Source organism: Pelophylax lessonae (genome assembly GCF_965119305.1).
Source record: "Pelophylax lessonae genome assembly, chromosome: 13".
In the NCBI taxonomy this organism is placed as follows: Eukaryota; Metazoa; Chordata; class Amphibia; order Anura; family Ranidae; genus Pelophylax; species Pelophylax lessonae.
In genome coordinates, this window is record NC_138780.1 from 93,167,559 (window position 1) to 93,186,242 (window position 18,684).

The window sequence follows — 18,684 nt, forward strand, 5'->3', positions numbered from 1 at the left end:
AGATGGGTACAGTGTTGCATGGCTAAGTGTCATTTAAATTGTGAAAGCGCTGAAAGTTAAAAATTGGCCTGAGCAGGAAGGTGGTTGAAAGTGTCCAGTATTGGTGGTTACAATGCATAACTGGTTCTTTAATGTTACAGCAGTAAGGATGTGGAATTCTCTTCCATAGTTGGTAGTGTCGGTGGGGTGTATTGATAATTTCAAAAAATATGGGAAATGGAAGTGACAAACACACAGGTTGAACATCCCCTGCATTAAGGTAAAAAATGTCCCAGTAGTACTATCATGCCTCCCCCCCCCCTTCTCCCTAAATATCATTGGCTCATGCTACTGTAAATCAAATCCTGCGAGCAGAGAGCAGGGCCAAGCTACGGTGTGTGTGTGTGTGTCAATGGACGCACACAGCCTGGCTCAGGAGTGCGTCTGCATGACTGATGTGACAACACTGTGGTGTGAATAGGGCAGAACAGAAAGTGATGACAAAAGGGAGTGATGTCCATCTGTGCATACACGCATGAAACGGCTGTCAACATGCATACAAATTAATTGAAATGCACATGAAAATTGATGTAAACTTGTGTCTCTGCAAGTGAAATCTGCATGTTTTTTCCACCAGTTTTTACGCATGTATGGCATGAACAAGGCCCTAAAGTACTGCTGAGTAGAAAAACAAATGAACTCTAAAAAACTTTAGATGCTTAAAAAAATATTAAATAAACTTGTTCTGATTAGATGTCCTCCTTCAGTTAATGTGCTTTATGACATCTGATTTGTGCTTCTCTACTTGTATAGGGAGGGACTGTTGAATGACTCAGTAATGGATGAGCACATGACAATCATGAGTTCTGTTTTCTGCCAAAAATATAACTGAAAAATACTGACCTCATCCGAATCCAGTAATGCTGGAAGAGCCCTGAAATAGGAACAGAACATTACATTCATTATTTTCAGTGTGGAATGTGTAAGATGGAAAATGTAAAGCATTTTAAGGGACAGGGTTTGTTAAAGTTACAAAGTAAAAAAACAGTAAATCACATGCAATGTCTGTGCGTTGCAAATTCAGTCATACAGATTGTATAGCTGAATTTGCATCGCATTTGAACCAAAGTCGCACAGGACCCTTTTTTTGGTCCGCAACAGAATTGGATCGCATGGGTGTTCACACCTATGCGATCCGAATTCATGTCAGAATTGACAGTTCGCACCGCGATATGCAAACTGATCTGGGTATGTGGTTAACTTTGTATTGACACCCCCAGCAATTCACATATGGCAGCGTGAACTGTTTGCGAGTCGAGTGCAATGCAGGAACCCGCAGTGGATTCGCAGGGTTCACGCATTCGCATATGTGTGAATCGGCACTTATGCAACTAAACACACGATTACCAAAACATTTTTGATTTTGCAGCTGTTTAATCTGATTTCTTTCTGCTATCTACCTGAATATTGTGCATACTATTGCTTTTTGCAAAAAAAAAAAAAAATCATGATTTGTGTTAGTGATGCACGTAATTTCGGGCACCAAAATTTTCGGCCGAAAATGGGCTTATTCCATTTCGGCCAAAAATGGGTTAAATAGGCCGATACTAAGGATGGCCGCCGCGGGCGCAGCGCAGGTTTAAAAAAACCCGCCTCTGGCCGGCGGCCCGCCTCCCGGTGATGTCACTACTACTGCGATCTGTGCATGAATGAATTAACACACCAGGCAGGCGGGCGAGCGGCCGCTAATAGCTGTAACTATGTGAGTGCTTCACTTCCCTGTCAGGCATGTATCTCCGCTGACAGGGAAGTGAAGCGCTCACATAGTTATAGCTATTAGCGGCCGCCTGCCCAGTGTGTTAATTCATTCATGCACAGATCGTAGTAGTGACATCACCGGGAGGCGGGCCTCTTTTGAAAGGAAGGACACAGGAGGACTGGAGCTGAGAGTAAGGAGATTGCATTGGGATTGTGAGGGACGCTGAGGCGGGGGGGGGGGGCGCTGAGGCGAGCTTACCAATGATATTAGTATTTTGCAGCATGAGGGGGTTAATGTATTGCCACTGCTGGTCACTGATGAATTAGTGACCGACCAGTGGCAGTTAATTAACCCCTTTGTGCTGCATTAGTGCAACCAGTGTTAATTAACAGTGACACCGGTTGCACTAATGCAGCACAAAGGGGTTAATTAACTTCCACTGGTCGGTCATTAATTCATCAGTGACCAGCAGTGGCAATACATTAACCCCCTCATGCTGCATAATACAAATACCATTGGTAATTAAATTACGGTAACCACTATACTGCGACAGGGTGGCAGCTACAAGTGTACCCCTGCCTGTTTTTGGTGCATGCCCCTGTTCTATCTATTTTAAAATTATTTGGGGGAAAAAAGTCATTTTCGGTTTCGGTTTTCGGCCAAGGGCATCCTGCATTTTCGGTTTCGGCCCAGAATTTTCATTTCGGTGCATCCCTAATTTTTTTAACCTAATCATACACAGTTATCGTACATTATTGTTCCATACACTGGTTCATCTTGGAGGGGAATTTTTTTGTCAACAAAGATAAAGTTCCACTTGATAGGTAAAATGATCAGTTGGAAATACTCACACATCAGTGACTGAAGAAGGGATGTTCTCTTCCACCCATTTCAAATCCTCCTCCTGCCAAATACATCACTTAAAGTCACTGGCTATATAACAATTTAGAATCATACAAAGGAAAACACTTCTAAAGGGATTACATACAGTGCATTCATAAAGTATTGAGACCCCCTTTCAATTTTGATATTTTGCAGCCTGATTTTTTTCCATTCTTCTTTGCAAATCCTCTCGCGGATTAATCAGGTTGGATGGGGACCGTCGGTGGGCAGCCATTTTCAGGTCTCTCCAGAGATGTTCCATAGGGTTCAAGGCAGGGCTCTGGCTGAGCCACTCTAGGACATTCATAGCGTTATCCCTAAGACACTCCTGTGTTTTCTTGGCTGTGTGCTTAGGATTGTTGTCATGTTGGAAGGTGAACCTTTGGTCCAGTCTTAGATGCTGAGCACAGAGAAACAGGGTTTCATTCAGGATATCTCTGTACTTGTACTTTGTTCCATTCAGCTGTCCTTCAACCCTGGCTAGTCTTTCAGTCCCTGTTTCTGAAAAACACCCCCACAGCATGATGCTGCCACCACAGATGAGCGGTGCCAGGTTTCCTCCAGACATAACGTTTAGAAGTGAGGCCAAACAGTTCAATCTTGGTTTAATCAGACCAGAGAACCTTGTTCCTTACAGTCAGAGTCCTTCCGGTGCTTATTTACAAACTCCAAGCTGGCTTTTATGTGTCTTCTGGCTAGGCACTTTGCCATAAAGTCCAGATCAGTGGAGGGCTGCAGTGATAGTTATCCTTCTGGAACTTTGTCAAATCTCGTCACACAGGATCTCTGGAGCCCAGCCATTGGGTTCTTTGTTACCTCACCTACTAAGGCCCTTCTCCCCTGATTGCTCAGTTTGGCCAGGTGACCAGCTCTCAAAAGAGTCCTGGTTGTGCCAAACTTCTTCAATTAGACATTTATGGAGGCCACTGTGCTCCCGGGAACCTTCAGTGCAGCAGAACATTTTTGGAGCCTTCCCCAGATCCTGCCCTGAACTAATCCTGTCTCAAGGCAGTTCATGGTTTGACCTAACGGTTTTAGCTCTGATACAGTATAGATCATCGGCTGTGAGGCTTTTTATAGACAGGTGAGTGCCTTTCCAAATCATGTTCAATCAGTTTAATTTACCACAGGTGGACTCCAAGCAAACTGTAGAAACATCTCGGCAACATTCAAGAGATAATGGGAGGCACCCGAGCTAAGTGTTGTTGCATAGGGTCTGAATGCTCAATACCGCCAATGTGGTATTTCAGTTTTTCCATACATTTGCAAACAGTTCTAAAGTTCTGTTTTCACTTTGCCATTATGGGGCACTACAATGCAGAATAATAAAAAAAATGAATTTAAACAAATGTAGTAACAGGCTGCAACATAACAAAATTAAAAAAAAGTGAAGGGTGTCTGAATACTTTATGAATGCACTGTATGTATTCATTCATATACCCCAAACCACACAGTCAACTCATCAACTGTGAAAAAGCAGCACATTAATGTATAAAGCAATGTGGTTAAAGGGCTACCCCCCACTCCCCTCTTACCCTCACTTTCCACATTTACATGCAGACAAAGCTATTCAGCGACAGGTGATATAAATCATTTAAATAACCGGTACTGTTGTGTGCAACAGGACTAACGAAGCTGGCATTGCTGAATTCCTTACTAAAATTGCTAGTTGACTGATGGCTATGCTGACCCACGGGCTTTAATAATTTGGGTTGGAAAAGGTATTCGGACCAGTAAGGTCGAAAAAAAAGTCCCTGGGTGTCGGGTTTTCAGGCCTCTTGACTGGCCAGTGTGCATGCGCATAGGAGTCATTCCAATACAGCCAAAGTGTTCCCAGGAATGCATGCCGAGCTGTGCATGGGCAACTTAGTTTACATTCGTTAGAAGACCATGAGCAGGCAGGCAAGTTTATATTAGTATAAAAAAGAGACATAGCAAGTCTCTTCTGCAAAAAAAAAAAAAAAAAAATTGCCTGCTCACAGTTTCCTAAGTTAGGTTTAGTTCCACTTTAACACCACCACTAGCAAAATTAGATAAAGAGCCTTTTGAATTGTACAGTAACCCATAACAACCAGGAAGCTGAAATGATCTAACTATGGTTATGACCATGGCATATGACACAAAATATTACACAAAGACAAAAAATCACTTTCAAAATTAATGTATACTTACAGCTTTGGAACCCTTTGTGTTGCCATTTGTTTCTGGTTTTGCACTTCTCATTTTCATTCCCTCTGTGGAGAAAAAAAAAAAAAAAGTAATTACATCTCTGGCCGATTATTTTTGGCACAGGTATCTACTATAGTACATAGAACATGGTGCAAATTCTGCTATGCATTAGTAAAATGTTAGCCTCCTTGGTCAAACCCAACACACACTACATTTTTTGGGCGTTTTCCCCCCATAATTATGTTGACTATTGTGCTGTTTGAGGTTTCTTTCTATGCAAGTTTACAAAGATAAAGCATCATTTTGCAAACCTCCCTACCAACACATCTGAAACCTCATAAAGGGAAACTTTCCGCATTGAAATGTTGAAGCCACCATTTCTGGGGTGGGGGACCAAAAGTCAACTGAAGATTACCAGTTGCAGGCCTCGCTGACTTCAGGTGACCTCTGACCCCTGACACTGGCTTAACCGCTTCAATACTAACGTACATATATACAGTGGGTATAGAAAAGAATCAATCCACTTTAAAATAATCACATTTTGTTGCTTGCAGCCTGAAATGAAGACAGACACATTTAGGGTCACATCAGGGATCCCCTCGTAGTCCGGCTCAACAGTATCAGATTTTCTAGAGCCTGTAGATTATTTTTCCATTTGAGAAGGATCTCCTTCTGTAAAGACCTGGTATGGACCTGAGTGAATGGAACCGCCGCGAAGGTGGAGACCATCAGGCCCAGAACTTGCATGCAAGTACTGAGGGATGATCGCCAGTTGGACAACAGAAGCCGCGTCACATCCTGCAACTTTTTTAGTTTCACCTCCGGAAGAAAAACCCGGGGCTAGGGTTGTGTCCAGGGTCAGGCCCAGATAGTCCAGTTTTGTGGACGGAACTAGAACAGAGTTTTGGAAATTCAGCTTTCATCCGAACTCTTGCAAAGTTTGCACCGCAATGTCCACATTGTCTTTCAGGGCATTCGGAGACTCTACTCACAGAAGGAGATCGTCTAGGTACCCAAGCACCGCAATCCCCTTCTGCCTCAGTAAAGCCAACACCGGGGCCAAAACTTTTGTAAACACCTGAGGAGAGATCAAAGGGTAATGCCACGAATTGATAGTGCTCCTCGCCCACGGAAAAGTGAAGGAAACTCTGATGCCCGACACATAATGGGATATGAAGGTAAGCGTCCTTGATATCGATAGAGGCCAGGAAATCCCCTTGATGAAGGGATGCCACCACCGTGTGAATGGATTCCATTCGAAAGTTCTGAACTGCACAAAGCGGTTCAAAGTCTTTTCGGTCCAGAATGGGACGGACCTTGCCTTCCTTCCTAGGAAAAGTAAACAGGTTTGAACACCTGAAAGCGCTCTGATTTCAGAACAGGTACATTGACCCCCTGTGAGAGCAGATCCTGTACTGCCCCAAGAAGACCTTGCAGACTGTCTGGGGACAAACCCATGTTGGAGGGAAAGAACTTTGCCGGAGGCAAGGACCGAAACCTGATCTTGTACCTGGACCGAATTAACTCGTGGACCATTTGTCTTGAATACAGGAGGTCCATGGATCAGGAAAGTAGCAAAGACGTCCCCCCTACCCCAAGTACGGGTGAGGGTGCACCATTAGGCAGAAGAGAGCTTGTCTGCGGACCCGGGAGGGGCCGCTCGGGACTTACCTGGCCAGAGCCTCTTGGAACCCGCTGCGGGGGTTACAGGTGGATTTTGCTACCTAGTACTTAGATCCCGGAGGACGAAAGGACCGCTTATGAGCCGAGAAGAAAGGACCATGCTTGCGAAGAGTCTCTTTACACCCGGCAGACTGTGGAACCAGAGTAACCTCCTGTAAGACCTCTTTCCTCCTGTAAAACCCCTAATGATCTCCTCCATGGAAGCACCGAACAAGCGGTCTCCTACAAAAGGGCGATCAGTCAATACCTTTTTGGAAGCCTGGTCAGCAGACCAGTATTTCGGCCATGTCATGCGGCGCAGAGTCACCGCCGTCATGGGCACCCTGCAGGCTAAGGGGGCCACATCCAAAGAGGCATCACAAATATACTGCAACCCCTGGACCAACTGGTCCACCAGCTCTGCCAGGTCAGGAGGAGGTTGTCCACCTTCCAAATCCTGGAGCAGGAGCTTAGCCCATTCCGTTAAAGCGGAGTTCCACCCTGGTTATACATTTTTTTACAAAAATACCCCCGGGACAGTCAGGGCTAGCACATTCCACAATGGCTAGCCTCTGATCTGTCCCGGGTTGCACTTACCTTTCAGGATAAATACTTACCTTGAAATTGTCTTCTCCAGCGCTGCCATCTCAGGTGTGGGCAGCTTGAAGCCAGCACGATCCTCTTCCGCGTCCTCTTCGGTCCTCTTCCTCCTTCGGTCCCACGATGCACTGCACCGGCCCCGACGTCACTTCCGGGTCGCGCGCGTCATCCCTCCACAGCTTCTGGGCATGCCCAGAAGCTGTTTAGAAGGGAATGACGCGCGCGCCCCGGAACTGACGTTGGGGCCGGTGCAGGCGCAATGATTCCTGGGAGCGATGACGTTCAGCTCCCAGGAATCATTGCAAAATCCAGGAAGTGACGAATCGCCGTGGCCGCCGAGGGGAGGAAGAAGGAAGTAAGGTGAGTATATTTTCTCTAAAAGGTAAGTGAAAAAAAAAAAAAAAATTGCGATTATCCATTTGTTTTTCAGGTGACCGGGAGCGAGAAGACGGAGGTAAGTATAAATTTCGGGTGGAACTCCGCTTTAATGTCTGTAAAACCAAGGTTATGGCAAACACTGGCCGCGGAATGGAACCGGCCATTGGTAAAAGGAATCCTACCAGATATTCAGCTCTCTTGTCAAAATGGGTCCTTAAAAGGACAGGGAGTCTTCCACCGGATGGAGGTGGCTTTATTCAACCTGGAAACCTTAGAGTCCACCACGGGTGGTACTGTCAGATTTTTTAGCAGGGACTCTTCAAACAGATACCTTCTAGCAAAGCGCTTTCGGACCCAGACAGTGTGCTTGGGGGAACCCCACTGACTTGCAACAAATTGGAGGTTCTGCGTGTACCAAACTACACCGTCGCAGCCGACGCAATAGTAGCTGCGTCCTCCAATTTTAAAGTTTCCCGCATTGATACAATCAATGCATCCACCAGCACCTTTTCATGCACGACTGTAGTGGAAGAGGAATCATCCTCACCATCAGAACACTCAGGGTGCATGGACCCAGACCCAGTAGGGTGACAAGCGTCCACGGCAGCCAAATCCACCTCAGAATCTGAGGAGGCAGAGGAAGCAGGTGAAGGCGGAGGACGCTTTTTACTATTTTGGAGGGCCGATCTACTTTAGAAACCAGTAACCGCAGGACCGCTGTCATAGCAGAGTGTCAGGCTGCACACCGTGCGGTAATCAGAGAGGAAGTTCATAGAGGCCCACCTCTGAATCACCTTCCCATAGTCTCCAATAACATGGCCACCGATTGCTAGTAATGGGAAACGACAAGAAAATGGCCGCCGGACCACACAAACATGGCCGCCGATAGATACAGCAGCCATCAGCAACAATAAACAATGGGGTGCAACACCAAAACAGTAGATGTCAAAAACTCCAACACCAGAAGCGATGACTCTTGAAAGTACATTTCACCACTGTGTCAGAAGTAAAACCTGCTTACCAGAAGAAAATGACCCTCAAGTTGTAGAGTGGTCAAAATGGATATATGGAAGCCTCATAGTTTCTTAACCGCATAAGTTCTTAACCGCATCAAGACCAGATGATAAGGCTAGCAACTGATAAACTCTTCTCCAGTAGAACGCAGGCAAACCCCAACAGATGATCAGGCCCACAACGTATCTGGGAGACCGCCTGCAGACAGGCAGTAACAATATCACAGTTTTTTTTTCCCACTTGTGCTGTAGTCTGTCCTTCTGCCTCAACTGGCGCAAGAGCTTGGCAGACTGAACATCAATATGACGTTTAAGTTCGCCTCTTATTGTTTTCAGTTCACTACAATCTGTCCAGGTTCATACTATGAAGGCTCAGTGTAGCAGCTGTAATCCAAACACCTCCTGTTTTCTCCAGGGCTCCAGTGACCACAACAATATGACGGCTGCATTTGGCGACCACGCGGTTCCCGGGAAACCCCACCAGGACCATCCCCCCCCAAAAAAGCCCCCCCCCTCCTCCCCCAGCACCCGCTCGACATCCCCACCATAAAAATTAGGCATGGCCATCCGGGGGGGGGGGGGGGGGGGGGAGAGATCGGTATGGGTGAATGGGTGGTGGTCTGTAGACGGCCCTCGATATTGAGGGAGAGCATAAAGTGGGAAGGGCGGGCGCTCGGGGGTCCTACCGAGGGAGGGGCCCACATCCACACCAGGGGGGGGGGGGGGGGGTTACTACTTACCGCACCATGCTCGTTGGCCAGACTGGAAAGGCCGTAAGGATTTAGGATATCCAGTCTGTCGCCCAGTCCGGCAGTTAATTGTAGTTCTCACAGGAACAGAATATAATAATTTTCGTTTAAAAAGGAAAAAATGCTAGGACCAGAGATCCCAGCAAGGAACTAGTTACTTACTTCCTGACTAGGAATATAATAGGAAGTGGGAGTATACCCCCTGGAACTGCACTATAGGCGTGGTCAAATTTTTTCTGCCTAGTGTCCTAGAGCAGCATAAACCCATCGGTCATGAAGATATGGAGCTGTGTCCGTCAATGAACGAAAGAGAAAAACTGGATTTTTGACGTACCGTAAAATCCTTTTCTCTTAAGTTCACCAACCAAGGTCCCCAGTTGGCGACGGATGACGCACTGGAAGAACCAAATGTCGCACCCCCTGGAAAAAGTTACTCACCAGGGAACGGACGGCCAACGGCCTGTGGAATAAAAATGACCAAAACCAAAACTTGACCCTTGACAGTACTCAAGCCAACTTTTGATCAACCTTCCCATTGAAGGAAGCCAAGATCCAGCCACTGAGTAAAAGCGAGGGGGAGCCCAAGAAGACTCACACCAAGCAATACGTGACTTTCTCATAAGAACCGGGCCTCGGGGTCACTGCTCTGTGCCCTTTCATCCCCGAGACCCCATTTTTATCATCTGTAGGGAAGCGTCTTGGCTACCTGCGATACAATTTTAGGGTCTCCAGCACCTTTGGTTCGGCCGTGACAGCAATTTTCCCGCGGCGGTGTGTGCTTCCCACCTCAGCCCCATCTCCTCTCAATCAGCTGTTCGATAAGTTTTAGAATTTCATCGGACCTTGAAAATGTCTTGTGCGCATGCGCACCGGGGCTCGCACCAGCCGGAAGTGACGAAGTCCGGAATTTTCATAGGTCCGACAAAATTTTAGAACACAGGCACAAATGGACCAGTAACAAAACCAGTTTAAGACATACTGATAAACTATTAGGTAATAATCGAAAGCCTTGTTTACAATTTAAAATCATTTTGCCTGAATGATAAGCAAACTGTTTTGTGAAATACCAATCAACTCTGCTGGTGTAATTGTCATTTTCTCATATATTCTACATTTAGCACTGCAATTAATGCACAAAGTGGTTAAATAAAAACAAAGCATTGTGTGTGTATATTGTAGTTTTAGGAGCTGCTACTGCAAACTGTGGTGTCTGAAGTAAATTACAGGATAGGATACCAAAGCTTTCTTTTAACATTGGTTCCTTCTGTTCATCATCCTCCTCTTCCTCAATGAGTGGAGAAAATGCAAACCTGTAGGAAGACGACATCATTATGTTCAAACATTAAAGACACAGAAGAGTGGCATTGATTTACTAGAATAGTTGAGAATCTTCATTAAATAAATAATAAAAAGTGTTCACTTTGAATACTCAACCATGCACAGATGGAATAAACAGGAATTGTACATGACTGGATAACAAATACATTTAGGTAAAGTTACATAATTATTCAGGGTGAATGGACACTAGTTCAACCAATAAAAACACACACACACACACACACACACACACACACACTAGAAAACCTCCATATACACAATCCTATACCTGCAGTTGATACAGAGGAAGGCAAAAAACCCTGATAAAAGCATGATCCAATTTGCTCAGGTGGGGGAAAAATCCTTCTTGATCATGAGGCAAATATTTGTAGCTAGTTATATTTTGTGCATTTAGGAATGCATCCATTTATTTTTAAAAGAATTTACTGAGCTGGCCAAAACAAGTTCTTGAGGGTATGCATTCCAAATTTTCACAGCTCTTAGGCCGGCCATAGACAGTTTGAATCTCAGCTGGTTTAGCAGGAACTGGCTGAGATTTGAACCATGCATGGGCAGGCTGAACTTTGGTAGAACCAGCCTGCTGGATTTTACATATGATTATTATTACCGGCTGGTATAGCCGCTAGCAATAATAACTGACTTCTCCGGGAGAATACACGGGCTCGGTGGGAGGGATTCCCCTGCCAACACTGTCTATGCTGATGGGGGAATTGAACCAGTGGCTGCAGGAAAGAAATTTTTTTCCGTGTATGGCCTTGCCTTACTGTGAAAAAGCCTTTCTGTATGTGATGGTTAAATCTCTTATCCTCCAGTCGTAAAGTGTGCCAACTTGTAAAGACCGGAACGTGAAAAACTCTACAAAAAGTTAACTATAAGGACCACTTATGTATTAATTCATATTGATCATATCCCCCTTAACCTCAAGAGAATAAATTCAGTTCCTCTAATCTATCCTCATAGCGGAGCTCCTCCATGCCTCTTATCAGTTTGGTTGCCCTTCTCTGTACTTTCTCCAGTTCCCCGATCTCGTTTTTGTCAACTGGTGCTCAAAATTGAACAGCATATTCTTGATGAGGTCTTACTAATGAATTGTACAGAGGTAACATGATCTCTCTCTCTCTCTGGAGTCTATACCTCTTTTAGTAGAAGTAAAGATTTTGCTTACTTTGGAAATCGCAGCTTGGCACATGCTATTATTAACCTATGTCTACCAGAACATCCAGTTCCTTCTCCACCAGCAAGAGGTGAGAATCCTCATTCAAATTGTAAAAAGGTCTACATCTGTGCCCCTAATGGGAGTTTACTGCTAAAATCTGAGACAAAGACCAGTCATTTGCTGCAGGTTTAACCTAACAGTCACAGGGCCAGAACTTTGCAGGATAGGAATAAACACCAAAAAGCCAGTCCATGCTGTGCTCCTTTGCACAATAAAATAAAGGGAGGTCATTAATTACAAAATACATCAATAGTGCCTAGTCTCTAAATTGCAGATCCTTCTAAAATTGACAACTCAAATCTGGGTGCATACCAGTCAGCTAAATCACCCATTGGCTTCTCAGGGACTCCAGCAGTTAAAATTGTATCCACATTATGCATTCACTCAAATGCATAAATTCTGCCATTATAAGAAGCCCCACTGCCTTACCCATGTGTAATTTTTAAATAATATGGAACTGAGATCCTTCTTGATGCAGACATGTATAAGGCTCAAATGTATGCTGGAGAAGAATATAGAACAGCAATGTAAAGATCTTGTCACAATAGTTGTCAGGGGTTAGTTCAGCCCAACAGCATGCACCCTCAACAAAAAGGACCATTGCTGAGAGGAATAAACCTTTCATTTAAAGGCTATGTACACAAAAAGACTGAAGGTGTTTCCCTCCAAAAGAAAATTCAGCAATAACACAAACATCAGGGTTGATCTAAGGCTCATGCACACTGGGTGTTTTTCCTCTGAATGCCTTTTACTCCTGGCAGGAAAAGGCAACTTAAAAAATGTACATAAAAGCCGTGTTTTTAACACGCGTTTAGGCACTTTTATGCATTTTGTTGGCCAGAAAATAAATTATTCTGGCTGGTACAATGCATTAACTTGCAACGCACTTAAAACGCGTCTAAGCGTTTATGAAAGCTTCACGCTTTTCTGATCAGAAGCTCCCATCTTGAATGCGCGGATGTTTTTTTTTTTTCTGCCTGTAAACGCTCCTCATCTAATATGTGTGCAAGTGCCTAAATGCTAACCTGAAGGTGCATTGATAGGCAGAGAACCCCCCCCTTAAAAAAGCCAAACACCTGTAAAAGTGGCATTTTGTTAAGCCCAGTGTGCATGAGATCCTATTGAAGAAGTAGAGAAAGTTCAGCTTGCAAAGTGAATATTCGTAAATAAGGTGAACCTGTATTTACTTTGAATACCCAATCTTGTGAGGAAAACCTAAAAAAAAGCAAGATTTTTAGTTAGCATATAATTGGGTATTCAGAGTCAACACTGATTCACCTTATTTTTTAACATTAGCTTTACTGAGTAAACATTCTCTACTACTTTAGCAAAATAACCTTTTACAGAGAACAGAAGCAATTTACTTCATGTGCAGTTCCATCAAGAAAAAAAGGCATCCAAGATCTTTCCATTGCTAAACGGATCACCTTTTAGCTCCTCTAAACTGCTGTATAATCATAGAAAAACTTACTGCAAAAGAAGAAAACCTCTCGCATGTTAAAGGAATTCCTGTAACCAACACCAAAGGATTTTATTGCTTTCTAACACTAGCTATTGCACTCCTTATCCCAGGTTTGAATTATCCGTTTTGCAAAAATCTCAAGGATCATATGCGGTTTGGCTCTATCTATCAAGTCTAAAAATGAACAAGTCAGCCTTACAAACCTCTGACTATTTGCAGATGGCCTCCAAAGGACCATGATGACAAACAGGATCATGGAGAAGAGAAGGCGCCATATAGCATCATCTACCCACAGCTCTTGCCAATCCTGCCAAATAAAGAAATGGTAAAAAATAGCAGCAGTTCAAGGAAAAACAAAAAAACAAAAAAAGGTGCACTCATGGAAGTAGCAGTATATTTTCTAGACTTATGATTAGTGTTGAGCGAACACGGACTGTATTATTCGTGTTCGTACCGAATAATTGGATTTTTGTTACCCGAACACGAACACGGACACTTTACTGTATATTCGGGTAAAAATCCGTGTTCGGTCGTTTTATTTCCGGGTTTTGCATGCTTTGGCGCTCTTTTCATGGCGGGCTTTCAACAGCCAATCAACAATCGTTTAACTGGTGTGCCTTAAGCCATCCCAGCCATGCCTGCAAATGTCTCAGTAGCTGTGATTGGCCGTCTGAAGCATGTGACCAAGTCTTTATAAGTTCGAGGCAGCCACAGCAGCGTCATTATGCTGCTTAGATCAGGGACAGAGCACACATCAACGTGCTGGCTGCTGATTAGGGAAAGATAGGCAGGAAAAAAACATTTGTGTCCGGATAGAATTGAGGGACAGGTCGGAGTGTTTAGGCAGGGCGAGTTGTAGGCATTTTAGGGATAGAGTCTGCTGAATTATAGGGTCAGTGTGTTCTACAAACTAGAATCGATATTGCTGTGTGGGGTGGGGTCTGCACTTAGTTCTCCTGATCTACGATCTCTTCTCAATCCTGTTAGGGACAGAGTCTGCTGAATTTTAGGGAAAGTGTGTTCTACAAACTACAATCGATATTGCTGTGTGGTGTGGGATAGGAGATAGGCAGGTGTCAGTGATCCACATCCATTTTTCTGTGTGTGGGCTGCAGTGAACACAATCTTTTTGGGGTGCAGTGAACACAATCCTTTTGGAGTGCAGTGAACAAAATCTTTGTGGGGTGCAGTGAACAAAACCTTTGTGGGGGTACAGTGAACACAATCTTTGTGGGGTGCAGTGAAGACAATCCTTGTGGGGTGCAGTGAAGACAATCCTTGTGGGGTGCAGAGAAGACAATCCTTGTGGGGTGCAGAGAAGACAATCCTTGTGGGGTGCAGTGAACAAAATCTTTGGGGGGTGCAGTGAACACAATCTTTGTGGGGTGCAGTGAAGACAATCCTTGTGGGGTGCAGTGAAGACAATCCTTGTGGGGTGCAGTGAACAAAATCTTTGGGGGGTACAGTGAACACAATCTTTGTGGGGTGCAGTGAACAAAACCTTTGTGGGGTACAGTGAACACAATCTTTGTGGGGTGCAGTGAACAAAACCTTTGTGGGGTACAGTGAACACAATCTTTGTGGGGTACAGTGAACACAATCTTTGTGGGGTGCAGTGAACAAAACCTTTGTGGGGTACAGTGAACAATCTTTGTGGGGTGCAGTGAACAAAACCTTTGTGGGGTACAGTGAACACAATCTTTGTGGGGTGCAGTGAAGACAATCCTTTTGGAGCGCAGTGAACAAAATCTTTGTGGGGTACAGTGAACACAATCTTTGTGGGGTGCAGTGAACAAAATCTTTGTGGGGTACAGTGAACACAATCTTTGTGGGGTGCAGTGAAGACAATCCTTGTGGGGTGCAGTGAAGACAATCCTTGTGGGGTGCAGTGAAGACAATCCTTGTGGGGTGCAGTGAACAAAATCTTTGGGGGGTGCAGTGAACAAAACCTTTGTGGGGTACAGTGAACACAATCTTTGTGGGGTGCAGTGAACACAATCTTTGTGGGGTGCAGTGAACAAAACCTTTGTGGGGTACAGTGAACACAATCTTTGTGGGGTGCAGTGAAGACAATACTTTTGGAGTGCAGTGAACACAATCTTTGTGGGGTGCAGTGAACACAATCTTTGTGGGGTGCAGTGAACAAAACCTTTGTGGGGTACAGTGAACACAACCTTTGTGGGGTACAGTGAACACAATCTTTGTGGGGTGCAGTGAACAAAACCTTTGTGGGGTACAGTGAACACAATCTTTGTGGGGTACAGTGAACACAATCTTTGTGGGGTGCAGTGAACAAAACCTTTGTGGGGTACAGTGAACACAATCTTTGTGGGGTGCAGTGAACACAATCTTTGTGGGGTGCAGTGAACAAAACCTTTGTGGGGTACAGTGAACACAATCTTTGTGGGGTGCAGTGAAGACAATCCTTTTGGAGTGCTGTGAACAAAATCTTTGTGGGGTACAGTGAACACAATCTTTGTGGGGTGCAGTGAACAAAATCTTTGTGGGGTACAGTGAACACAATCTTTGTGGGGTGCAGAGAAGACAATCCTTTTGGGGTGCAGTGAACACAATCTTTGTGGGGTACAGTGAACACAATCTTTGTGGGGTACAGTGAACACAATCTTTGTGGGGTGCAGTGAACAAAACCTTTGTGGGGTGCAGTGAAGACAATCCTTGTGGGGTGCAGTGAAGACAATCCTTGTGGGGTGCAGTGAAGACAATCCTTTTGGAGTGCAGTGAACACAATCTTTGTGGGGTACAGTGAACAAAACCTTTGTGGGGTACAGTGAACACAATCTTTGTGGGGTGCAGAGAAGACAATCCTTTTGGGGTGCAGTGAACACAATCTTTGTGGGGTGCAGTGAACAAAACCTTTGTGGGGTACAGTGAACACAATCTTTGTGGGGTGCAGTGAACAAAACCTTTGTGGGGTACAGTGAACACAATCTTTGTGGGGTACAGTGAACACAATCTTTGTGGGGTACAGTGAACACAATCTCATACTTCTGAAGCTTTGAGGGTGCTGCCTGTTCTATACTCCTCCTCCTCCTCCTCCTCATCCATCCTTTTAGGTGTACAAACAATAGTAATTGGGGCCTAGTGTGCTTCTGTACGTGTGAAAAACATACACTTTTTTTTGATCATATTTCCTATTCCGCTATTCAATAAAAACCTTTGGGGCTCAATTAAATTGCGGAATAGTCTGTGTCTGTACGTGTGAGATCCACCTTTCCAAGTTTTTGGGGTTCATCTCATACTTCTGAAGCTTTGAGGGTGCTGCCTGTTCTATACTCCTCCTCCTCCTCCTCATCCATCCTTTTAGGTGTACAAACAATAGTAATTGGGGCCTAGTGTGCTTCTGTACGTGTGAAAAACATACACTTTTTTTTGATCATATTTCCTATTCCGCTATTCAATAAAAACCTTTGGGGCTCAATTAAATTGCGGAATAGTCTGTGTCGGTACGTGTGAGATCCACCTTTCCAAGTTTTTGGGGTTCATCTCATACTTCTGAAGCTTTGAGGGTGCTGCCTGTTCTATACTCCTCCTCCTCCTCTTCCTCATCCATCCTTTTAGGTGTACAAACAATAGTAATTGGGGCCTAGTGTGCTTCTGTACGTGTGAAAAACATACACTTTTTTTTGATCATATTTCCTATTCCGCTATTCAATAAAAACCTTTGTGGCTCAATTAAATTGCGGAATAGTCTGTGTCGGTACGTGTGAGATCCACCTTTCCAAGTTTTTGGGGTTCATCTCATACTTCTGAAGATTTGAGGGTGCTGCCTGTTCCATACTCCTCTTCCTCATCCTCCCTTTAGGGTAGGAAAAAATTTAATCGGGCCTAGTCTGTGTTTGTACGTGTGAGATACACAGTTTTTTATCCTATTCCGCTATTCAATACACACCCTTTTGGTGTAAAAAACATTAAATTGCGGCATAGTTTGCATATTTGACTGTGAGATACACCCGTGCGATACTGTTGTTCTTTTGTTCCGCTATTCAATAAAGACCTTTCTAGGGCAAGATCTTAAATTTCAGAAATATGAGGAGAGCGTCAAATAGGGGCCGTGGCCTGGGTCGTGGTGGTGCTGCTGCTAGAGCTCCTGTTGCAAGGAGAGCACGTGGTCGATCTGTGCCAGCTACACGCACAAGTGAAACACCTTCCTCAAGTGTGAGTAGGCGACAGAACCTGCATCAGTATTTGGTAGGGCATCATACGCCTCTAGAAGTGATGAGGCCAGAACACAGAGAGGCGATAGTAGATTGGTTTGCTGCTGACAGTGCCTCCAGTTCCTTCACATTGTCTCCCACCCAGTCTACTGCAGAAAGGTCAGAGTTGGCACCTGCAGCCAATGTCCAACCGTCTTTCACCTCACCCCCTTGCAAATCAGGCAAGCAGTCTGAGCCCCAAGCCATAGAGCAGTCTCTTCTTCTTTTTGATGACTCTGTCAGCAGGGTTTCCCAGGGCCATCCACCTAGCCCTGCCCCAGAAGTGGAAGAGATTGAGTGCAGCGATGCCCAACCACTTATTTCTCAAGATGAGTACATGGAAGGACCATCACAGCACGTCTCCGATGATGACGAAACGCAGGTGCCAACTGCTGCGGCGTTCAGCATTGTGGAGACCGACAGGGAGGGCAGGGGTGAAGACTGGGTGGAAGATGATGTGGAGGACGATGAGGTCCTCGACCCCACATGGAATGAAGGTCATGCAGGTGACCTGAGTAGTTTGGAGGAAGAGGCGGTGGTCGCACAGAGCCACCAGCACAGCAGAAGAGGGAGCAGGGTGCAGAAGCGGAGCGGCCGTGCCCTAGACACTACGCCTGCTACTGCCCAACGCAGCAAGGGAACGAGCGCACCAAAGTCAGCTCAAAAGAGTTCTCTAGCGTGGAAGTTCTTTAGAAAATGTGCTGATGACAGGACACGAGTGGTTTGCACCCTGTGCAATCAGAGCCTGAAGCGAGGCATAAACCTTCTCAACCTGAGCACTACCTGCATGATCAGGCATCTAAGTGCAAAGCACGAGCTGCAGTGGAGTACACACCTTCAAAACCAAGAAACGTCTCTGGCTCATCCTGCTTCCTCTTCTGCTGCAGTCTCGGCCGCTCCAGCCACCTCTGTAGTCATACCGGCACCTGCCACCCCGCAAACAGACGATCTGTCAGCAACACCACCACCTGGGTCACCAACAACCATCTCCACAATGTCCCGTGGAAGCGTTCAGCTTTCCATCTCCCAAACACTTGAGAGGAAGAGGAAGTACCCCCCTACCCACCCGCGATCCCTGGCCCTGAATGCCAGCATTTCACAATTATTGGCCTTTGAAATGCTGTCATTCCGTCTGGTGGAGACGCCCAGTTTTAAAAAGCTTATGTCGGTGGCTGTCCCACAGTACGTCGTGCCCAGCCGCCACTACTTTTCCAGGCAAGCCATCCCTTCCCTGCACAACCAAGTGGGGGAAAAAATCAGGTG

General features: G+C 45.2%; 1 protein-coding gene across 2 annotated transcripts in view; it reads right to left on the bottom strand.

Annotated features, from left to right (window-relative positions):
* The window catches only part of TMEM87A (transmembrane protein 87A), a 76,180-nt gene that overhangs the window by 13,803 nt on the left and 43,693 nt on the right, over nucleotides 1–18,684 (bottom strand). For both annotated transcript variants that reach the window (XM_082242922.1, XM_082242921.1), the window contains exons 10-14: nucleotides 13,411–13,514; nucleotides 10,428–10,501; nucleotides 4,793–4,854; nucleotides 2,590–2,642; nucleotides 883–913 (exon numbers count right to left, since the gene is read on the bottom strand). In XM_082242922.1, the coding sequence (XP_082099048.1) occupies nucleotides 883–913; nucleotides 2,590–2,642; nucleotides 4,793–4,854; nucleotides 10,428–10,501; nucleotides 13,411–13,514 (324 nt within the window). The remainder of the gene's footprint in view (nucleotides 1–882; nucleotides 914–2,589; nucleotides 2,643–4,792; nucleotides 4,855–10,427; nucleotides 10,502–13,410; nucleotides 13,515–18,684) is intronic.